Genomic DNA, 25619 nt, shown 5'->3' on the forward strand with positions numbered 1-25619 from the left:
GTTTCCCTTTAGCTTCAAGATACCTTCCATATAAAGCAGAGCATATATAACCCAAAGTGTATAAAATGAGTAAGGATGGAAGAAAAAAAAATAAAGGACCCAAGGACCTGCCCAGCCAGCCATCTAGCTAGCGTAGAAGATTAATCGAAAAATTTGCGGTTCACATTTAAGTTGGGCTGAAAAAACGGACGCGGCGTAATTCTGGTGTAAATAAGTAAGTAACAAGGAGGTGGTGGTTGCAAATTGTGGTTAATTGAGCAGAAATCTTAGGGGTTGCAATACTATTTGTGGTGACACGGATGACATGGTTTAATGTCTTCGGTTTCTAGCTTGCTCGTCGAACACAATATTACGATTACGGGGTTGAAAATCAATTTTCAAAATATACTTCATGGATTGGTGTGTTCAATGGCGACGGCGGTGACAGTGACGTAGGCGGAGGAGGTATTGGGTTGTTGGGTGGATGTGGCGCAGCCAGATGGGAGGGGGTGGAATGTGGTTGGTGCTTCAATCGAATCGTTGAATATAGTCGATGGTTCCTGTTCTTGTTTATATAATTAGCGCGCAAATCGCATGATGGAGGTTGTCGGCAATGATGACTGCTCGCTCAATGATAGAACACGGGTTAGTGATGTGTTCGCTTGGTAGACAAATGATTCGCCATATTATAGTATGATTAAGTAAGTAGGCAATGGTAGGTATAGTATATATGGCAAACAACAAGACATGGATTGGGCTTTAGCCAGCAGTAGGTAGCAGATGCAGAGTCCTTATACTCGTCGTCGTCCGTCTGTCTGTCTGTCGTAAGTCTGTCGGACGCCATGCGTCGTTGCGATGACGATTACCGATTGCAGAATACACTCTGTTTTCGATGATTTATTCAAGCTGATTGTGTGGCGCGCTTGTGACGTGGTGTCATATATATTTTATGCTACCCCAAATCTAAATTTATTTATAGTGTGCATATCTGCGTGGATCAGATGCGGATGCATTATGAAGATATGCGGCCATAAACTGCACTTCAACTGCTAAAATCATCCAAATCTTATCCAAATAAATGAACACTGGCAAACATCCTCCATAATCGTGGATAAATGCACTTAGAAAAAAGTTTTCTGTCAACGGGATAAAAAAAAACCATCAAAGAAATAAAATAAAGCTGTTTAAAGTGTTATAGAAAATTTCCACAAAACAAGTTGCCCTAGAAACCCATTTCTACATGCTTCAGTAGAAGGAAAGAAAATGAGCAGTGAATCTAAGTTTGACAGCTGTCAAATTTAAGTATTGTAAACTTTTATTTTTACACCTTTCCCTTTCCTATTCTCCGAACATATAATGATTTCATGCAAACTATGATGTTTTCAAGGAAAGTAAATGCAAATTAGAAACCAAATCAATCTTAAAAAGTTCTTCATCTCAAGATACACTTTTTCTCTCAGTGTACTTCTTCAATACCCAAACTGAGTATATCAACAACATGTGTATGTACATTGTAAAATATAATGAATAAACATCTAACTGCATCATTTGAAGAGCGACAAGTTACAGACGTGGTCCTCTCCAGCTAAATGCGCTTTCAGCGCAGCGCCTGTCTGTCTACTTGTCGACGGACGGGTCGACCCATCTATTCTATTTGATGTAGATAGTAGTACCTACATCTGCTGCTTGATGAGCAAACTATTGTCTGGGAAACTGCAATATTGACAGCAGCTAAAGAAGATGAAACGAGAAGAAGTCGTTTGGATAAAGTAAAATATATGCATATTAACGCTGTGCTGGCTGCATGCACAAGCACATAAAGTGAACAAATATAAAATAAAATAAACTTTGAATTAATGTAAACAACAAAATACAAATTGATTCAATCATTTTGCTAATTTACAAATTTGACATTTCTACAAATTGACCATTTTACACTTTGTGTATAGATTTACTAAGAGCTTGATGTATGGGTATAGTATAACTTTAGAGTACGGTGTTTCTTTTCGATTAATGAATGAAAAAGGTCTTTCAAAAAATATTGCTTACACAAAGAAAAAGGTCTTGGATAGGTGTTAATTATTCGAAAAATTAATTGGAAGTTATCAAAAACTTACAAGGAAAATTGTAAAAATCTACAAAATTATACTAGAACCAAACGATGTGTTCTTTCACAAATCCACCAATTAACCAATTCTCTATTCTTACTCGTATCTCAGAACTCTCTTAGTTGGAAGTTGGAACATGGAATTCAGTTAAAACTTTTCCATCAACTCAAGTTCTGAGGTTATTTTAAATTTGCAGATTTTCAGTTTTATTTTGTCACAAATCACACCCGTGACAAAAAGTTATGCGACCCGTGACATCAACAACTCACTTTTTTATATAAAAACAATCTTTTTTATGTAAATTCGATTTTTATAATAGAAAGCAAGCAAATAAAGAACATACCGTGTCTCAAAATCACTTCTGTTTTGTCCCACCCGTGACGTAAAAAAGAGCTCGTCTATATTAAAAATAATTTTCTTTCCTCAGTATAGTTGACAAATTCTACTCTTGGAAGTATGAAAGTCTATATAACTTTTTTTAAACACTTAAAATTTTACACCCGTGACGAGGGAATCTCACTACGAAATGTTAGTAAAATTTAAAGTTTACATACATCACAGAATCGTTATTTTTGGCACTTGAAAAACCTTGATACTGTGCAAAGACTAACTATTATGCTTAAAATTCGTTTTCAAGACGTTTCATAATTGCTCTAAAAGCCCCTGCTTTTGAATTCTACATCATTTTTAGTTTAAGTGGATGTCTAGGTCATGCGAATGTCGTATCGTTATACCTAGCCAGTAAGTGTCCTTTTACACATCAAGATAAATTTTCTATCATACTACTTTCATTACTTTCTATATAATTGCGTCTTCTGTTTTTTATCAAACTCCAGTGAATAACTTAAATAATATCTTTTTGGCGCCTTCTGCGGTCATGATTAAACATAAATGAACCATTAAAAAATAAATTGCTATTTTTTTTTAACTTGTGTTCGTTCGTAAGGATATCTTCAATTTTTCATTTCTGTCTCCATTTAATTGTTTTTTTTTTTTATTTTACTTTATTATAAATTTTATATGTATGCACATTTTAAATTAAATCTTCCCCCAACTCCCCCCTCTCCATCACACACACTTTCTTCATTTATTTTTTTTTTCTTTCTTCATTTTATATTTTATAATTTATAAACGTATATTCTTCTCTGTGTATACTTATAAATGTAGGTATAGATCTATAAAATATATACAAGACGAAGATTGTAAAGGAGCTTGAGTTTGGAGTAAAAAATTAATTCGCCTTCTTTTTCTTTGGAAAAAAGTGATGAAGAAAAAGAAACAAACCTGAAGAAAATTAAATATGAAGGAAAAAGTTATGTATATATATAAATTTATATAATTTAAATTTATATATATATATATAGTCAGTGACGCGACGTAGTAGATATGAAGTTGGGATAATGGGAGTGTATACAGAGAGGTCGAATCAAGGGATGCAAGTACAAAAAAAAAAAGACTAAAATGTCGTACAGAAACGGCGACAATACCCAAGGAACTGTATAATTATTTTGCATAAATGAAAAAGTTACTCCTCGTCGCCATCGTCATCGTCTTTTTTTTTTTCTTTCTTCTTTTCTTTAAAGAACAGTTATTTTATTACTATGGGGCTTTCAGGGTATTTGTTTTTTATTTTTTTAACCAAGCTTTGGGTATTGCCACCGAATGGCCATGAAAGATTTGCAATGAAGAATTTTTGTCATTCTTTTTTTTTACTTAACGATAAATTTTATTGAATAAATCTTTTAACGGATATATATTTTTTTGTTTAAGGCTATGATGTTCATTGTTAATAATTTAAAGTTTTTTTTATATAAAAATTAAATAAAAAGTTTTTAAGATTCATTTTTTTCAACATTTATAAGATTAACCATGAAATAGAATTTAAGGGTCATTTTATTTTATTGCGGGGTTGTACTCTTGATTCAAAGTTGAGGGGTTGAGACATATTAGGAGACATGCGTTTATTTTACCGACCAAGAATATAAAATTTAAATTATAATGAAACATTACAGAAACGCAATGCACCATTTACTCCATACACCCCGAATAACCCGACATATTATTTATTTTTATTATGGATTATTTTGTGTCTTATAATTCGCAACGCATAAAATCCAACACAAATCGAGTTGTGTTTGATATATAACACGAAAATTAAAAAGTAGTTAACCCTAAAAATAATGTTTTTATGCTAAAATCTGATTACTTTGAACGTATTTTTTTTTAATTGGAACATTAAACTATAAATATAGCAGTTGATTGGCAAACAAAATTTATAACACGATTCAACAAGGTTTTTGGTGCCGAGACTAAACTATGATTTCAAAATAAATTCGCAAATAGGGTCAGATCAAAAACTGTTAACTTTGGAATCTGGCTCGTGACTTTATATATCCTTAAACGAACCACTCTCACCACTCCGTTTCATCAAGATAAAGCTCTTTTATAAAAATAAAAAAAAAATAAATGGAATCCGTTTAAAATCAAAGTGAACTTCATTTTAATCAGAATTTTCTTCTTAATAAAATGCACGACTGGGGCCGCACGTACTTGCTCTTGCAGTTCAAAGCACTTTTATGTTAGCTTACTTGTAGATTATAAGAGCTGCCTCTATATACTTTTTAAGAAATTTGGTTGGGGAAAAAATAAAATTTAGTTTTTATTTGACTTGACTTTTTTGAGAAAAACTAAAACGGCAGTTTTACTGCAATTACTTCGAATATTACGTATGCTAAATTTTATCAAAATCATTAGAGCCATTTTTGAGAAAATTGCAATAACTCCATAATGATGTACGGGAAGAGCCGACATCCGCGATTTAAAAAATCGTAAAGACCATATTTCCACTATCCGCATTTTTTGAGAAAAACTAAAAACGCAGTTATGTTAGAACTATATACAGCATTACGTGTGTTAAATTTAATCAAAATCGTTAGAGCCGTTTTCGAGAAAATTGCAATAACTCGAAAATTTTGTATGGGAGGTATACGTTCTAAGCGAGATATTAAAAAACAAAAAAAAACCAACCTTCGAAATTACGAAAAAAACATCCATACCAAATTTCAAAAAAATCCGTCAACCCGTTTAGGCTGTAGCCACTTGTACAGATGGACGCACCGACGCACAGACGCACAGACGCACAGACCGACGGACGTCATGACGAAACCCACTTTTTTGGACTTCTCCATCATCGTAATGTTAGTTTTGATTAAAACCTCGAATTTTTTTTTTGACACGAAACCAATACTTGCCCTATAGAGCAAGTAAAAAAAATAAGTAAATCTTCTAAAAATTTAAAGAATTATCATTAATTTTATGTGCAAGCATATTGTAATTAAAAGATTAAACAAAAATAAAAAAATATTTGCATTAATGTAAAATGATTCTTTTTTAATTTTGTTTAGGAATGCATTTTGCACCGTAGATACTTTGTTTAGGTGTAAGAAATCAGTGCTGCCAGAATATTTTAGAGGCAAGTAGGCGATTTTGAAACATCTTGGAGGCAAAAATAGCCGCTTTCAAAAATTGTACAAAAAACGCAAACAATTTTTTGTTTGTAAGAGACATTTTATTTTTTTTTTATTATTTTCAGATAACTTTTACTAAACAATTTTCAATTTTAATTTTATTGGTATTTCATTTCATTGATATATTCTGGTTTTTTATGCTAATAGACGGTGGTGAAATTAAATTTGTAATACATAAAAATGAAAAATGTATTAGAATCGGTTGTCTCTGCTCACAACTCTGGTGATTTTTTTCTGTAAAATAATTGGATTTTAAAGGAGCCATAAATCGCCAAGTCCAAATTGAAAAGAAATCAAAAGAAGTGAAATGTTGAAATGTTGAGCCTATTTGGCGATAAAAAGCCGGCTCTGGCAAAACTGAGAAATTGAGAAGATCTGTCCTCCTATTTTAATACGGCGCTTTTCCTGTCAAAAATCCATTCATAGATCCGCTTAATTTAAACGAAGTGGGTGTTTGAAAAAAGGAAACCTTCATTTTTTAGTTTTTTTTTTCGAACAAAAGAGAAAAAGATGTTTGAAAATAGGATTTTTTGCGTTTTTTACAGTTTTTGAAATAAGAAAATTCAAAAGATTTAATTTGCGATTATATTTGGTTGTAAAAACGTAAAACACGAATTTTTGACTGTTGCCTATCTCTGAACAGACGTGTTCGAGTAAGGCAACTCGGCAATTTGGTTTCCTTTGTTTGAGCAGTTAAAAGTCATAAATTAATCTAATTTTTTTTCAATGAAACTTTTAAAATATTATTAAACAAACACTCTAATGTAATTAAAAACACTGGTATGTTTTAAGGTGAAAAGTATTTCCTCCACACTACTTTTCTGGAAACCTTTTTCTAGTTTTAGTTTTTTTGCAAAATCTACAAAAATCTAATTCAAAAAAACCGACCACTGAAATGAAAATTTTGCTCTTTTATTTTTCTTTAAAATGTTTGGTAACTGGGGATGTCCGGTAACGGGTGCCACTACCTTTATAAAAATATATTAAAAAGTTTTTGATTCCAGATTTCAATCAGTATAATTATTTAAGAATTCTCAGTAAAATGACAAATACAAAGTTCAATATAGACAATTACAATCTTTCTCTAAAGTTCCTTGGTGTTTTTTTTTTATAGTTGTAAGATATAAATGCGATCTATTGTTTCTTGATATAAAACTACAGACAGTTTTGTAATAGTAAATTCTTTTTTTTTGTTTTTTTTTTTTCTAATCAAAACAAAAACTTCATTGTATCAATGCTATTGTATTTATTGTCAGTATTTCAATACTCCTTTCAGCATTGCATCCGACTGAATCACATGATAAAAAAAAACGGGACACACATTCATTATTTATATTTCAAAATATTCCTTGGCAAAAAAAAAAAAACAAGAAGAAGAAGACAAAAAACAAAGAAATTATTAATAACTTTGCGTATCTATGTTTAAAGAAACATTAATCCTTTATTTTTGTTCTTCTTTTCAATAAAAAAAAAAGAAACAAAAATAACAAGAAAAACAAAAAAAAAACTTGCAAGTAAATTGAGAATTTCTGTTATCAAGCGAAAAGTTTATACATCCATAAATATGGAAAGTTACAAGTATAGAACTTCTTATTTATGTATGAATGTTTAAAGAATTTTTTTTTTGTTTTATATATATGAACTACTGCACACGTTACACACCCCAATTATTAGTGCACCTTAATGCACCTATACACTGATTCAACATTTATTGTTCATCTTTTACTCTATGGGTTTTCTGATATGCTCCAGTATCTGGGTTTCGTCTTATTTATTATCTCTTGTCGGGGATTTTTTTTTTCTTTTTTGTTCCTTCCTCTTCTGAGGTTTGAATGGATACAACACATCCCAGGACCAGATTCTTATACTCCACATTATAATATACATATATGTAAAAAAAATATAGGTAGCTTGTGAAAAGGAGGTGAGGTAGGAGGAGGCAAAAAAGTGTTCTGGAGACGCGCGGGCAGAGGTGTGTTTTCTTCCTTTTGGGTGAAATTAAAATTGTGAAACTCAAAGAGGTAAACATTTTTAATATGTCCTTTGGAATGTGTATATGAATAAGTATAACGTATGAATGTGTGTATTTTAATAACACCTCAGTGATAATGACTGTAATCCTTGTGTTTGTTTGTTTGTATGTGTGTTTGTTTGTTGTCGACGACAAGTGCAGTGAATGCTTTGAAGAAAAGAACAAAACAAGAAAATAAATAATCAAAAAAAAAAAAAAAAACAACAAAAAACAGCAACTATGTCAAACGTAGCCAAAACAGTGGAAATATTCCGACATTTTTTTTTTCTTATAAGGACTTATAAACATTATACATATATTTAGCAAGTCGTATATTTTTAATTATCACTCTATAGCTACATCTTGATTTTTTTCATCAAAAACTATAGTTTTATTTTTTGTTTAATTCAAGTAAGGACTCTTGAAGACTTTTGTATTTCAACTCAATTAATTGAGAAACAAAACAAAAAAATGTATTTTGGCAGTATTCGATGCCAAATATGGGGTCGTATGCTAAAGAAATTCTCACTTTTAAATACACTTTCTTGAGCTAGATTTCGTTTTCTTGAGATAGATCGTAACAAAATGAAAAGTGGAATAAGAGTTTATAGTACAGGTAAAATATAAACACAGTAATATAATATAAAGACAGTAATAACTGTGATTGGGTCACAAAAAGCCAAGGATTCTTGTAAAACGTCTTAGAACTAAAGTATAAACGTTCAATTTGTTTTCGAAACCAAAAATAAAATGAATCATTGGCTTTTTGGGACCAATTACCTACAGATTTTACTGTCTCTTAGAAAAAAGCACCCTTTCGCCTAATTTTTATTCTTGCTTTCTATCCCAAATTCAACGTTCTCACCCAATTTCACTAGGGTGACCCATCAATTTTGTTTTCACTCAAAGAAACACCCTTTTAACCATGATATTCTTATAGAGACTTTAGATTCTTGTCTTGTAACATAATTGCTGAATTTCAATTGGGTACCACTAGTATTACTCTAGTATTACAAACTTTTTCTAATATACCTACCCATATTTCCTCTACACCTAAAAAAAATGCCCTTTTACATGGAAAAAAAATATAAATTTATTTTATTCGTAATTCCCATTAGAAAGACAACATTTTCAATAAATTTCGTAGGGGTAACTTTTGTACCATTGATTTTATCGAACTTATCGCGGATTTTCCTTATTTCCCCAAAAAAAAAAACACCCTTTCACCTTAAATATTACTCAGATTCTTGGGTTCTGTTATAAATGAGACATATGTACCGATTATGGTTGGTGTAACATTTTATCCCAGTTTTTGTGGTATATTAATTCCGAATTTCACTATTTCACTAAAGATAATGTGGTATAGACTTTTGAAATTCTTAACTCTTATAAGATACGAAACTTGTTCGCCAAGTTTAAAAACTAATAAAATGCATGTCAGCTGTTACTATACCTTTCTCTCACACATAACTCAGCCCATAAAAAAAAACACCCTATATTTACATACCAAAAATAGTTTTAGATATTTTATAAATCCTTTGTCCCTGATTTATCTTTAACCTTCATCCCGAATTTCATCAATGTATCTTGTTTTTCACATGGGTTTCGATAATATTTACCTACCTGTTGAAGTTTTTAATCGGCAATAAATTTTCTTAGAGCAATTGCATTGATTTTATTTTTGTGTCATTAGATTCGGCATCAAAAAATACCTTAAAAACATGTGTCATACAATGATATTGCACAAACAATTTTTTTTTCTATATTTTTTATCTTCACCCACTCCCTCTTGTCCGCGAAAAAAACACCCTTCCACCAAACTTTTTTATCCGCGGTTCTTATCCCAAAAGCAAACTTTTTGCCAAGTTTCATGAGTGTAACAATTTTTTTTTTAAATGCCTATTTTCTAGTACTATGTATTAAGCTAATATTTTTACATAATGACCCTTCGTGTTTTCCGTATTTTCACTTCTTTTGTGGAAAATCGTTCTTATTTTTAGTAAATTTAGTTTAAACTTATTAAATGAATGTCCTTAGAGGTCGTAATCATCGAACCAATTTCAAATTCATGGACTGTTTTCAAAATTGTTTTGGGATTGATTAATTATAATGGGTTACTGTGGTGTATGTGTAACTTTTTTTTATATTTTTGAAAATAACTTCAAGGTAAGTGAAAATTGTGTTATTCTTGAATAATTTATAATTAGGCAAGTCCATATGTCTTTCAAATTGTCTTGCTGAGTTTTATATCACTGAATAGACGTTTTTGTTTAGAACTGTTAAATATTTTTTTGTACAAATTAATCATGTTAACTTCCAAAAATTCAACTTCGTACAAACATAAGGCGTGTTTTTTCTATTACTCCGTAGCTATGTTCTTGCATTTTATTCACAAAACAATAATAAAAACTACACAAGTAAGTATTTGTTTTTATTGTTTTTCGAATAAAATAAAAAAAATGAGCTACTGAGTTGTAGAAAAAACACGCCTATAATAATTTTCTATGTTCCTCAACTTAATTGAAAACATACGAATTTCCTCCTCCATATGCCATCCCCTCCTCTAAAACCAAGCAATAACGCATTAAAATGACATTGTACAGGTATGTAAATCACAGTTAATACGCCCATCAAAGCATGTAACCATTTCAATAGCTTAAACATGACTTTTATTGCTTGTCGTCATCGTCAGCCAATTTATTCCTCCCGTTCCCCTTATAGATAAAAAAAAATGCATTAGCCAAAAGTGCAGTTCAAATCAAATACAAAAAAGCCCAAGGGCCTGCATTCAACGCAAAAAAAAATTAAATAATGGGAATGGGGTAGGCAGTTCACAATTGACTATAAGCGAAATGGCTATAACGAACGAGTATCAACAATTAATCGACTGGAATGGAAAACATTGGTTCTAGCCAAAAACACAAAAAAAAAAAAATACAAAAAAAAAGTAGGTACACGAGGTTAAAATGATGTGTTTCACTAGATGAACCATGAATAGGCCATCAACTCACGGCTCACGGGCCAACCACATCTCCCACTGAACCACTGATAAGCCTACTAGCACCGCAAACGATAAACCTTTTTTTGTTTTCACTTAACAGTTAACACTCACAGCCTCAGCGATGTTTTGTTTGGCCAGTTGCATTGCTTTTTTCCGTGTGAAGCAATTTTACAATTTTTTATGCACCTCCAACCACCCCCATCTGTTTGCCAAAAAACCCTCCCTTTTTATAACAACTGCATCCGAAAATGCAACAGACTGACTGACTGGGCACATGCGACCGTGGTTGGCACAACAAGCCACTCGATGACACTTTAGCAGTGTTTAACTGCTGTTGTGCGAGTGCGGGGCCCCTGAGTGTGTTGTTGCACCGACTACTACGACCGAATACGCGCCACGTGGCTCTTTTTTAACCTCGAAAAGGAGCGCAGTTGAATACAAAAAAAAAAAAAAAGAACAAAAAATCCAGGGCCTTTAATAAGCAACCAATAATCACTGCATGCCGAATTGAAGGGCATCATCGTTTCAGGGTTGAGGGTGGTTGCACCTGGCTCGTGAGTCCTGAATCCTGATGATGGTCGGCCAGTAACGCGAGCGATGGATTGTGGGTGGAAATATCGTCATTTATATAGGGAGGCATTTGATGCATCAATGGAAAGGACAGAGCAACAGGAATCTGTCGGTCGGTTCCGAGAGAGAACTGATTGCCTGAATAATTGGAGTTTTTCATGTTTTCAATTCGTATGCGTTTTTAATTTATTTATTTTTTTTGTTCTTTTGTGATGCGGAGTTTGAGTGGCGCATTCCATTGGCGACAACTGTATTGCTCTGCACAGTTGTGCAGCAGGATGTTTTTTCAGGAGAAAGGGCTATAAAAGGGATATGCATCGCGGATATACGGATGTATCACATTGCAATGCAATTTGTTGCATTATTGTTTTTATGCCGCAAACGATGATGTGGTTGTTTATTGCCTGAAAAGTGGATATCGATGCAAGTGTCAAAAATTCAATGCAGTAATTAATGGGTTAACATTTAAATCTGTTTTTTTTTTTTTTTTGCAGATTTTTCTGGCTTTTTTATTTTTTATGACAATTGTGTTGTATGTTTGAGTGTTTGTATGAATGCAAATAGGATATGAGTTTGTTTTTCTTTTTGATTTTTTTTTTTTTTTTTTGCTATTTGTGAAGAGGGAATATTGCCGGAAACAACGCACAACGATATTGAAAGTTTTTTTTTACGCTAACTACTTATATTGGTTTGCCCTTAAATGGAGCTTAATTTAGTGCTCGTACTTGTTTGAAGTTTTTTTTTTTCATTTGTATTCTTAGTCGGTACTCGGTACTTAAAAAATGGCTCTCAATTAATTACAGAGTATGTCAGTTAGAAAAGATTTAAATTGTAGAGATATAAGAACCATAGCTATTTCTTATTAAGGCGAACAGATAGGATCTTAAGAGAATTTTCTTCAAAAGTATTGATTTTAAAGGGTTGAAAGTTATCAAAATATATGTATTAAATTGTGCTTAATCGTATCACTAAAAATTCATTTCACAGTGTCAAAGTTTGAATAAAATAAAAAATTAATTTTATAAGAAATGTAAAAAAGTATTAATACATTTTTTTAAGACGAAAACAACTTTATGAGTTGTTTTAATGTCTAAACTTAGTAAACTATTTAATTCCCATCAAGTACATTTTCTGTTGTCAGAGATCCTCAGAAGATCAATAAAAAAAAAAAACAAACAATTAGAGTAAGATTTGTAGTTACCGGTTAAAAGACCATTTACTGAAGAAAAAAGGAACATATGATATTTTTTTTGCTAGGTTCACATTCAGGAGAGAAAATATAATTATTCTAACTGCATATTTTTTTTCTACCTGTAAATTTAAATCTTTTTTGAGAGTCCAAATCTTCTTCTTCTTCCTTTTTCTCGGCGCTGTTATGATCTCGATGTCGAGGGGATCATAACCTTCCCACGTTACTGCTTCACACTAGTGATCCGCCTGTGGGGTTCGCCGGGTTGACCTCAGAAATCGGCGGCAAGCCTCCCGGTTTTGTATTGTTCCGTTTCTGAGGCCAACTGAATGCTGGTGTTTTTGCATTTGCTTGTACCAGGAGTTTTTAGGCCTACCTTTCTTTTTATTTCGTGCTTTGAGAGTCCAAATCAAAGCTGCTTTGTTCGTGGTAAGTACTAACTTTGATAAGCCATATATTTTGAGATAGGTCAGATGGGAAAAAAGTGTTTTTATTTAAAGAAAGAAAACAATTATATCTTTTTAAAAAAAGTAAGTTTTTTCTGCAGAAACTTGTGCTTTCTCTTGCAACAATTGTTTTTTTTTTTTTTTACATAATGTGTTTAGCTAGGGAGCTTTTTGATGTTTGTTTTTCCAACCCATCAGCCGGATTGCGTGGTGTTTTGCAGTTAAGGAGGTCAAAACTAAATATGCAATCAAATCTAGAGCCTGAAAATCAAGAAATCTTAGCAAAACACTTGTTATTTTTTTATTATACAAGTTCCATATTGAATCATGTATACAAAAGTAGGCGTGGCAGGGGGCGAATAGGGCCGACACTATTTAGTATTTTTGAACTCGCCTAGATAATCAAATTTCTTCAATTTTATTCAAATTATGCAAGCTGTTTTCTAGATAAAAATATGCACACTCAGAAGTGGGCGTGGCAGGGGGCGTGGAAATTTCGCTAAAGTTTGTAAAACGTGTTGTTATTACATTTAAAAACAATTATTTTCCAAACTCAACTTATTTTTAAAAATTTGATTTTTTTCCAAAATCTCCATACAATCAATGCACTGTGCACCGCCGCGCCGCACCACGTCCGCAGCATTTCATTTTTATGAAAAATTCGCTGCACCATGATACATAATTTTGGATTAATGAAAAATAATAAAAAAAAAAAAAAAAACTGCCGACGAGAAGGAGATTCGAACCCGAGTATCCAGAGCACTTTCAATTAGAAGTCCAACGCCTTAACCACTCGTCATGTTTGTACGAACTTGCAATTTTTTGCTTAAGTCAAAACAACTTTGAAGACGACTTAAACATTTGTATAAGAGGATAGAATTTTTGATCATGGTGCAGGCGTGGTGCGGCGGTGGTGCACTGAATTTTTTCATGTTTTTTCATTTTTTTTTTTTTTTTCATTTTTTTAAAATGAAATGGTGCGGACGTGGTTCAGCGTTGGTGCATTGGAATTCCATTTTTACTCGGGTATAAAAAAAAAGAACTTTTAGAACTGTAAGGAAGTTTCGTTAAAATTCGTGCGTACAAAAATATTTCAGATGGAAAACTATGGTGTGAAACTCACTTCGAGCCACTGCAGTTTTACTAGTAATCTTAGCCTGGGTAAGCTTATGAGTTAATCTCAGCCATAGAAGCAAGAATCCTTTTAAAATTTAAAGTCTTTGCCTTCTGTTTTATATTCAAATCCTTCATCGTCCTTTTGCTGCACTTGTTCTAACCAATTATAATTTGGTAAGAAGAAACCCTCTAGAGAAAATTTCCTAAAAGTAAAAAATTGATGCAAACGAATGCATAAAGTAAATCTCTTTTTTAACATATTTCCTTTTTAGATTCAAACTTTTGATATGTTTTCATAATATAAACGAAAAACCTATGACTATTTGTCATATTTCATAAATTTCTTGGGAATATCACAAAACTCTTCTGTATTCCATATTTAGCACAAAACTTTCCATGACAAACGGAATTTTATTCAAACGAAACTTTCATAGTTAAAAAAAAATAACAAAAAACATAAAAAAAAAATCAAAAGAAAAATAATAAATACGTCTCACTTAGACCATGTCATCATCCATGAAATCATTTTTCATTCAGTAACAATCAATTCTTTGAATTAAAAACGCCTTCATTTGCATACCATCATCATCATGTATGTACCTCTATAGTTTTTTTTTTTTTTTATTATTATTCCACTTGAAAAATAACTGAAGGGAAAATCATTACAGACGTCATTGTAAGTGCACCTACTCCGTGTGTTTTTCTTTTTTTTTTTGTGTATTTGTATTTTTTTGCCCCCACTAGGGAAATTATTACAACTTTTTCTGTGCTCGTGTTAACAATTCCACTTGACACAAACGTTTTCACCTATATTCACCGCCCTTGCCTCCCGTCTGTACTGTACAAAAAAAAAGCTGCAAATTAAACAAAAAATGAATATAAGTGTAGGTACACTAAGCAATCTACAACACAGAGTATTGTATCTGAGGACTTTCTACATGTTATTTTCTGTTTTTTTTTTTTATATATTTTTTTGTCTACACAGGAAGTGCAAAAACGATAAAAATCAAAGAAAAACCCTTAAAAAACGAAAACGTGTACTTTTAAATTAATAGTTACTGTCAATTGTGGAAATTGTGCTATTCTCGAAAACCCAAAGAATGCTTGACCTCGTAAATGCATTATAATTTTGTCGATGGTCTGCTTTATAACCCATATAACCTTACTATACACCACCCCATCAACCTCCTGTCTAAGATAGATACAGCTAGAAATATTTTGTAAAATCATCCTGACGAAAAAAAAAAAGAACTAGAAGAATGAAGAAATTTTAAAATTTTGAAACTATCACTTATTCCACTTCTCTATTTGTAGGAGGTTATAGGGTAAAGTGGCACTCTAGTGTTTATAATTTGGGTTTAAAATAAATTCCATTTTTCTGACAAGATACAAATATAAATTGTTTTGAGATATTCTCCCTAAATCAGGTAAAGGAACAGTTACTAACTTAAGCCATCTTCCCCTAAAAAAAAACTAGGTATACCTTTTATTATTTTGCAATTTATCTAAACACAAAATCGCTGTATAAAGCATTTTATATTCCTACCTTTTCCTGGAAAATAGGAAAATACTTTTATGAATAAAAATGCCTTTCGTGCAAATTGTTAAATAACTACAAAATTTCTTTATTTGTTGTATATTTTTAGGCGAAACTGCTGGAGAACTCACATTCGTGGATGGGTGCCTCAACGACGTCAATTGCAGGTATGTATGTTGTTATTACACTTTTTTTTTTCCATGCAAATTTAATTGAAGGTACATTGGGCATTTATGTTGGAGAAAAACCGGAAATGTACTTTTAAATGAAATAGGGTAGTTATGATTGTGTCTGAATACTTGTAATTGGTACTGGGTCTGGGTACCTATAAGGCTTTGAAAATTTCAAAGAATCTGTACTCAAGAATTTTATAAAAAGGAAAAGAAGTCCTAAAATTTGGATTAAACAAGGTAACGAACAATGAGAACTTTCACATACGTGAATATTAACTTAAATGTGATTTTTGGTAGTTAAGTGCAGCATATGCAGCTGGTAATAGCAAGTGCATCTTTTTCTGAAAATTGTATTTTATTACAATTATAATTCTTCCCAATGACTGTGAATTTAATTATTTAGCAATGCAATTTGGAGATATCAAATCATGCAGTTAGGTGTTGGGCTTTAGAAATTTAAAAATTCTGATACATGAACAAATATTATTGGCATCACTTTTTTGAATAGATTTCTTATAAAAATAAATGAAATCTGTTTATTATTATAGGAAATTTTATTATTTTAAGAATATAAATTGAAGAAGAGAATGATTTTGATGCTACTAACGCACATTTTTCTCTGTGTACTCGCAACTATTTGAATCATTGAAGTACAAAGTTATTCGATCATTTTTTCAACTAATTACGTTAAGGTCATACTATTTGGTTCTTGAAGTCCTACTTCATTGTGAAGACTTTTTTCTTTCATAAATTCACATCTTTAAAGAGGTCTTGAGGTCATACTATTTGGTTCTTGAAGTCCTTATTCATCATGAAGACTTTTTTCTTTTATAAATTCGCATACTTAAAGAGGTCTTGATGTCATACTATTTGCTTCTTGAAGTCCTAATTCATCATGAAGACTTTTTTCTTTCATAAATTCGCATATTTAAAGAGGTCTTAAGGTCATACTATTTGGTTCTTGAAGTCCTAATGCATCATGAAGACTTTTTTCTTTCATAAATTCACATCTTTAAAGAGGTCTTGAGGTCATACTATTTGGTTCTTGAAGTCCTAATTCATCATGAAGACTTTTTTCTTTTATAAATTCGCATACTTAAAGAGGTCTTGATGTCATACTATTTGCTTCTTGAAGTCCTAATTCATCATGAAGACTTTTTTCTTTCATAAATTCGCATATTTAAAGAGGTCTTTAGGTCATACTATTTGGTTCATGAAGTCCTAATTCATCATGAAGACTTTTTTCTTTCATAAATTCGCATCCTTAAAGAGGTCTTGAGATCATACTATTTGCTTCTTGAATTCCTAATTCATCATGAAGATTTTTTTTCTTTCATAAATTCGCATCCTTAAAGAGGTCTTGAGGTCATACTATTTGCTTCTTGAAGTCCTAATTCATCATGAAGACTTTTTTCTTTCATAAATTCGCATATTTAAAGAGGTCTAAAGGTCATACTATTTGGTTCTTGAAGTCCTAATTCATCATGAAGACTTTTTTCTTTCATAAATTCACATCTTTAAAGAGGTCTTGAGGTCATACTATTTGGTTCTTGAAGTCCTAATTCATCATGAAGACTTTTTTCTTTTATAAATTCGCATACTTAAAGAGGTCTTGATGTCATACTATTTGCTTCTTGAAGTCCTAATTCATCATGAAGACTTTTTTCTTTCATAAATTCGCATATTTAAAGAGGTCTTTAGGTCATACTATTTGGTTCATGAAGTCCTAATTCATCATGAAGACTTTTTTCTTTCATAAATTCGCATCCTTAAAGAGGTCTTGAGATCATACTATTTGCTTCTTGAATTCCTAATTCATCATGAAGATTTTTTTTCTTTTATAAATTCGCATCCTTAAAGAGGTCTTGAGGTCATACTATTTGCTTCTTGAAGTCCTAATTCATCATGAAGACTTTTTTCTTTCATAAATTCGCATATTTAAAGAGGTCCAAAGGTCATACTATTTGGTTCTTGAAGTCCTAATTCATCATGAAGACTTTTTTCTTTTATAAATTCACATCTTTAAAGAGGTCTTGAGGTCATACTATTTGCTTCTTGAAGTCCTAATTCATCATGAAGACTTTTTTCTTTCATAAATTCGCATACTTAAAGAGGTCTTTAGGTCATACTATTTGGTTCATGAAGTCCTAATTCATCATGAAGACTTTTTTCTTTCATAAATTCGCATCCTTAAAGAGGTCTTGAGATCATACTATTTGCTTCTTGAATTCCTAATTCATCATGAAGACTTTTTTTCTTTCATAAATTCGCATATTTAAAGAGGTCTTGAGGTCATACTATTTGCTTCTTGAAGTCCTAATTCATCATGAAGACTTTTTTCTTTTATAAATTCACATCTTTAAAGAGGTCTTGAGGTCATACTATTTGCTTCTTGAAGTCCTAATTCATCATGAAGACTTTTTTCTTTCATAAATTCACATCTTTAAAGAGGTCTTGAGGTCATACTATTTGGTTCTTGAAGTCCTAATTCATCATGAAGACTTTTTTCTTTTATAAATTCACATCTTTAAAGAGGTCTTGAGGTCATACTATTTGCTTCTTGAAGTCCTAATTCATCATGAAGACTTTTTTCTTTCATAAATTCGCATATTTAAAGAGGTCTTTAGGTCATACTATTTGGTTCATGAAGTCCTAATTCATCATGAAGACTTTTTTTTCATAAATTCGCATCCTTAAAGAGGTCTTGAGATCATACTATTTGCTTCTTGAATTCCTAATTCATCATGATGACTTTTTTCTTTCATAAATTCGCATATTTAAAGAGGTCTTAAAGTCATACTATTTGGTTCTTGAAGTCCTAATTCATCATGAAGACCTTTTTCTTTCATAAATTCGCATATTTAAAGAGGTCTTAAAGTCATACTATTTGGTTCTTGAAGTCCTTATTCATTATGAAGACTTTTTTCTTTCATAAATTCGCATCCTTAAAGAGGTCTTGAGATCATACTATTTGCTTCTTGAAGTCCTAATTCATCATGAAGACTTTTTTCTTTTATAAATTCACATCTTTAAAGAGGTCTTGAGGTCATACTATTTGCTTCTTGAAGTCCTAATTCATCATGAAGACTTTTTTCTTTCATAAATTCGCATATTTAAAGAGGTCTTTAGGTCATACTATTTGGTTCATGAAGTCCTAATTCATCATGAAGACTTTTTTCTTTCATAAATTCGCATCCTTAAAGAGGTCTTGAGATCATACTATTTGCTTCTTGAATTCCTAATTCATCATGAAGATTTTTTTTCTTTCATAAATTCGCATCCTTAAAGAGGTCTTGAGGTCATACTATTTGCTTCTTGAAGTCCTAATTCATCATGAAGATTTTTTTTCTTTCATAAATTCGCATCCTTAAAGAGGTCTTGAGGTCATACTATTTGCTTCTTGAATTCCTAATTCATCATGAAGATTTTTTTTCTTTCATAAATTCGCATCCTTAAATAGGTCTTGAGGTCATACTATTTGCTTCTTGAAGTCCTAATTCATCATGAAGACTTTTTTCTTTCATAAATTCGCATATTTAAAGAGGTCTAAAGGTCATACTATTTGGTTCTTGAAGTCCTAATTCATCATGAAGACCTTTTTCTTTCATAAATTCGCATATTTAAAGAGGTCTTAAAGTCATACTATTTGGTTCTTGAAGTCCTTATTCATTATGAAGACTTTTTTCTTTCATAAATTCGCATCCTTAAAGAGGTCTTGAGATCATACTATTTGCTTCTTGAAGTCCTAATTCATCATGAAGACTTTTTTCTTTCATAAATTCGCATATTTAAAGAGGTCTAAAGGTCATACTATTTGGTTCTTGAAGTCCTAATTCATCATGAAGACCTTTTTCTTTCATAAATTCGCATATTTAAAGAGGTCTTAAAGTCATACTATTTGGTTCTTGAAGTCCTTATTCATTATGAAGACTTTTTTCTTTCATAAATTCGCATCCTTAAAGAGGTCTTGAGGTCATACTATTTGCTTCTTGAAGTCCTAATTCATCATGAAGACTTTTTTCTTTCATAAATTCGCATATTTAAAGAGGTCTAAATGTCATACTATTTGGTTCTTGAAGTCCTAATTCATCATGAAGACCTTTTTCTTTCATAAATTCGCATATTTAAAGAGGTCTTAAAGTCATACTATTTGGTTCTTGAAGTCCTTATTCATTATGAAGACTTTTTTCTTTCATAAATTCGCATCCTTAAAGAGGTCTTGAGATCATACTATTTGCTTCTTGAAGTCCTAATTCATCATGAAGACTTTTTTCTTTCATAAATTCGCATATTTAAAGAGGTCTTAAAGTCATACTATTTGGTTCTTGAAGTCCTTATTCATTATGAAGACTTTTTTCTTTCATAAATTCGCATCCTTAAAGAGGTCTTGAGATCATACTATTTGCTTCTTGAAGTCCTAATTCATCATGAAGACTTTTTTCTTTTATAAATTCACATCTTTAAAGAGGTCTTGAGGTCATACTATTTGCTTCTTGAATTCCTAATTCATCATGAAGATTTTTTTTCTTTCATAAATTCGCATCCTTAAAGAGGTCTTGAGGTCATACTATTTGCTTCTTGAAGTCCTAATTCATCATGAAGACTTTTTTCTTTCATAAATTCGCATATTTAAAGAGGTCTAAAGGTCATACTATTTGGTTCTTGAAGTCCTAATTCATCATGAAGACCTTTTTCTTTCATAAATTCGCATATTTAAAGAGGTCTTAAAGTCATACTATTTGGTTCTTGAAGTCCTAATTAATCATGAAGACTTTTTTCTTTCATAAATTCGCATATTTAAAGAGGTCTTAAGATCATACTATTTGGTTCTTGAAGTCCTTATTCATTATGAAGACTTTTTTCTTTCATAAATTCGCATCCTTAAAGAGGTCTTGAGATCATACTATTTGCTTCTTGAAGTCCTAATTCATCATGAAGACTTTTTTCTTTTATAAATTCGCATATTTAAAGAGGTCTTAAGATCATACTATTTGGTTCTTGAAGTCCTTATTCATTATGAAGACTTTTTTCTTTCATAAATTCGCATCCTTAAAGAGGTCTTGAGATCATACTATTTGCTTCTTGAAGTCCTAGTTCATCATGAAGACTTTTTTCTTTTATAAATTCACATCTTTAAAGAGGTCTTGAGGTCATACTATTTGCTTCTTGAAGTCCTAATTCATCATGAAGACTTTTTTCTTTCATAAATTCGCATATTTAAAGAGGTCTTTAGGTCATACTATTTGCTTCTTGAAGTCCTAATTCATCATGAAGACTTTTTTCTTTTATAAATTCAGATCTTTAAAGAGGTCTTGAGGTCATACTATTTGCTTCTTGAAGTCCTAATTCATCATGAAGACCTTTTTCTTTCATAAATTCGCATATTTAAAGAGGTCTTAAAGTCATACTATTTGGTTCTTGAAGTCCTAATTAATCATGAAGACTTTTTTCTTTCATAAATTCGCATATTTAAAGAGGTCTTAAGATCATACTATTTGGTTCTTGAAGTCCTTATTCATTACGAAGACTTTTTTCTTTCATAAATTCGCATCCTTAAAGAGGTCTTGAGATCATACTATTTGCTTCTTGAAGTCCTAATTCATCATGAAGACTTTTTTCTTTTATAAATTCACATCTTTAAAGAGGTCTTGAGGTCATACTATTTGCTTCTTGAAGTCCTAATTCATCATGAAGACTTTTTTCTTTCATAAATTCGCATATTTAAAGAATTCTTTAGGTCATACTATTTGGTTCATGAAGTCCTAATTCATCATGAAGACTTTTTTCTTTCATAAATTCGCATCCTTAAAGAGGTCTTGAGATCATACTATTTGCTTCTTGAAGTCCTAATTCATCATGAAGACTTTTTTCTTTTATAAATTCACATCTTTAAAGAGGTCTTGAGGTCATACTATTTGCTTCTTGAAGTCCTAATTCATCATGAAGACCTTTTTCTTTCATAAATTCGCATATTTAAAGAGGTCTTAAAGTCATACTATTTGGTTCTTGAAGTCCTAATTAATCATGAAGACTTTTTTCTTTCATAAATTCGCATATTTAAAGAGGTCTTAAGATCATACTATTTGGTTCTTGAAGTCCTTATTCATTATGAAGACTTTTTTCTTTCATAAATTCGCATCCTTAAAGAGGTCTTGAGATCATACTATTTGCTTCTTGAAGTCCTTTTCAGTCCTTGAAGTCCTAATTCATCATGAAGACTTTTTTCTTTTATAAATTCACATCTTTAAAGAGGTCTTGAGGTCATACTATTTGCTTCTTGAAGTCCTAATTCATCATGAAGACCTTTTTCTTTCATAAATTCGCATATTTAAAGAGGTCTTAAAGTCATACTATTTGGTTCTTGAAGTCCTAATTAATCATGAAGACTTTTTTCTTTCATAAATTCGCATATTTAAAGAGGTCTTAAGATCATACTATTTGGTTCTTGAAGTCCTTATTCATTATGAAGACTTTTTTCTTTCATAAATTCACATCCTTAAAGAGGTCTTGAGATCATACTATTTGCTTCTTGAAGTCCTAATTCATCATGAAGACTTTTTTCTTTTATAAATTCGCATATTTAAAGAGGTCTTAAGATCATACTATTTGGTTCTTGAAGTCCTTATTCATTATGAAGACTTTTTTCTTTCATAAATTCGCATCCTTAAAGAGGTCTTGAGATCATACTATTTGCTTCTTGAAGTCCTAATTCATCATGAAGACTTTTTTCTTTTATAAATTCGCATATTTAAAGAGGTCTTAAGATCATACTATTTGGTTCTTGAAGTCCTTATTCATTATGAAGACTTTTTTCTTTCATAAATTCGCATCCTTAAAGAGGTCTTGAGGTCATACTATTTGGTTCTTGAAGTCCTAATTAATCATGAAGACTTTTTTCTTTCATAAATTCGCATCCTTAAAGAGGTCTTGAGGTCATACTATTTGCTTCTTGAAGTCCTAATTCATCATGAAGACCTTTTTCTTTCATAAATTCGCATATTTAAAGAGGTCTTTAGGTCATACTATTTGGTTCATGAAGTCCTAATTCATCATGAAGACTTTTTTCTTTTATAAACTCGCATATTTAAAGAGGTCTTGAGGTCATACTATTTGGTTCTTGAAGTCCTAATTCATCATGAAGACTTTTTTCTTTCATAAATTCGCATCCTTAAAGAGGTCTTGCGGTCATACTATTTGCTTCTTGAAGTCCTAATTCATCATGAAGACCTTTTTCTTTCATAAATTCGCATATTTAAAGAGGTCTTAAAGTCATACTATTTGGTTCTTGAAGTCCTAATTCATCATGAAGACTTTTTTCTTTCATAAATTCGCATCCTTAAAGAGGTCTTGCGGTCATACTATTTGCTTCTTGAAGTCCTAATTCATCATGAAGACCTTTTTCTTTCATAAATTCGCATATTTAAAGAGGTCTTAAAGTCATACTATTTGGTTTTTTGAAGTCCTAATTCATCATGAAGACCTTTTTCTTTCATAAATTCGCATATTTAAAGAGGTGTTAAAGTCATACTATTTGGTTCTTGAAGTCCTAATTAATCATGAAGACTTTTTTTTTTCATAAATTCGCATATTTAAAGAGGTCTTAAGATCATACTATTTGGTTCTTGAAGTCCTTATTCATTATGAAGACTTTTTTCTTTCATAAATTCATATCTTTAAAGAGGTCTTGAGGTCATACTATTTGGTTCTTGAAGTCCGAATTCATCATGAAGACTTTTTTCTTTCATAAATTCGCATATTTAAAGAGGTCTTAAGGTCATACTATTTGGTTCTTGAAGTCCTTATTCATTATGAAGACTTTTTTCTTTCATAAATTTATATCTTTAAAGAGGTCTTGAGGTCATACTATTTGGTTCTTGAAGTCCTAATTCATCATGAAGACTTTTTTCTTTCATAAATTCGCATATTTAAAGAGGTCTTAAAGTCATACTATTTGGTTCTTGAAGTCCTTATTCATTATGAAGACATTTTTCTTTCATAAATTCACATCTTTAAAGAGGTCTTGAGGTCATACTATTTGCTTCTTGAAGTCCTAATTCATCATGAAGACTTTTTTCTTTCATAAATTCGCATATTTAAAGAGGTCTTAAAGTCATACTATTTGGTTCTTGAAGTCCTAATTCACTATAAAGACTTTTTTCTTTCATAAATTCACATCTTTAAAGAGGTCTTGAGTTCATACTATTTGCTTCTTGAAGTCCTAATTCATCATGAAGACTTTTTTCTTTCATAAATTCGCATATTTAAAGAGGTCTTAAGGTCATACTATTTGGTTCTTGAAGTCCTAATTCATCATGAAGACTTTTTTCTTTCATAAATTCACATCTTTAAAGAGGTCTTGAGGTCATACTATTTGCTTCTTGAAGTCCTAATTCATCATGAAGACTTTTTTCTTTCATAAATTCACATCTTTAAAGAGGTCTTGAGGTCATACTATTTGGTTCTTGAAGTCCTAATTCATCATGAAGACTTTTTTCTTTTATAAATTCACATCTTTAAAGAGGTCTTGAGGTCATACTATTTGCCTTATGAAGTCCTAATTCATCATGAAGACTTTTTTCTTTCATAAATTCGCATATTTAAAGAAGTCTTAAGGTCATACTATTTGGTTCTTGAAGTCCTTATTCATTATGAAGACTTTTCTCTTTCATAAATTCACATGTTTAAAGAGGTCTTGAGGTCATACTATTTGCTTCTTGAAGTCCTAATTCATCATGAAGACTTTTTTCTTTCATAAATTCGCATATTTAAAGAGGTCTTAAAGTCATACTATTTGGTTCTTGAAGTCCTAATTCATTATGAAGACTTTTTTCTTTTATAAATTCACATCTTTAAAGAGGTCTTGAGGTCATACTATTTGGTTCTTGAAGTCCTAATTCATCATGAAGACTTTTTTCTTTCATAAATTCGCATATTTAAAGAGGTCTTAAAGTCATACTATTTGGTTCTTGAAGTCCTTATTCATTATGAAGACATTTTTCTTTCATAAATTCACATCTTTAAAGAGGTCTTGAGGTCATACTATTTGCTTCTTGAAGTCCTAATTCATCATGAAGACTTTTTTTTTCATAAATTCGCATATTTAAAGAGGTCTTAAAGTCATACTATTTGGTTCTTGAAGTCCTTATTCATTATGAAGACATTTTTCTTTCATAAATTCACATCTTTAAAGAGGTCTTAAGGTCATACTATTTGGTTCTTGAAGTCCTAATTCATCATGAAGACTTTTTTTCTTTCATAAATTCGCATCCTTAAAGAGGTCTTGAGGTCATACTATTTGCTTCTTGAAGTCCTAATTCATCATGAAGACCTTTTTCTTTCATAAATTCGCATATTTAAAGAGGTCTTAAAGTCATACTATTTGGTTCTTGAAGTCCTAATTCATCATGAAGACTTTTTTCTTTCATAAATTCGCATATTTAAAGAGGTCTTAAAGTCATACTATTTGGTTCTTGAAGTCCTTATTCATTATGAAGACATTTTTCTTTCATAAATTCACATCTTTAAAGAGGTCTTGAGGTCATACTATTTGCTTCTTGAAGTCCTAATTCATCATGAAGACTTTTTTCTTTCATAAATTCGCATATTTAAAGAGGTCTTAAAGTCATACTATTTGGTTCTTGAAGTCCTAATTCATTATAAAGACTTTTTTCTTTCATAAATTCACATCTTTAAAGAGGTCTTGAGTTCATACTATTTGCTTCTTGAAGTCCTAATTCATCATGAAGACTTTTTTCTTTTATAAATTCACATCTTTAAAGAGGTCTTGAGGTCATACTATTTGCTTCTTGAAGTCCTAATTCATCATGAAGACTTTTTTCTTTCATAAATTCGCATTCTTAAAGAGGTATTAAGGTCATACTTTTTGGTTCTTGAACCCAAATTGAGCCGTAAACAATAATAAATAATATAATAAAATAGTAGCAATAGTTAAAAAAATAAAT

The 25619-nt window shown here is 31.1% G+C and overlaps 1 protein-coding gene across 1 annotated transcript in view; it reads left to right on the plus strand.

Annotated features, from left to right (window-relative positions):
• The window catches only part of LOC129912284 (protein bric-a-brac 1-like), a 140909-nt gene that overhangs the window by 111864 nt on the left and 3426 nt on the right, over positions 1-25619 (plus strand). The window contains exon 2 of the mRNA XM_055990483.1: positions 15594-15651. Within this exon, the coding sequence (XP_055846458.1) occupies positions 15594-15651 (58 nt within the window). The remainder of the gene's footprint in view (positions 1-15593; positions 15652-25619) is intronic.

Source organism: Episyrphus balteatus, chromosome 2 (genome assembly GCF_945859705.1).
Source record: "Episyrphus balteatus chromosome 2, idEpiBalt1.1, whole genome shotgun sequence".
Lineage (NCBI taxonomy): Eukaryota > Metazoa > Arthropoda > Insecta > Diptera > Syrphidae > Episyrphus > Episyrphus balteatus.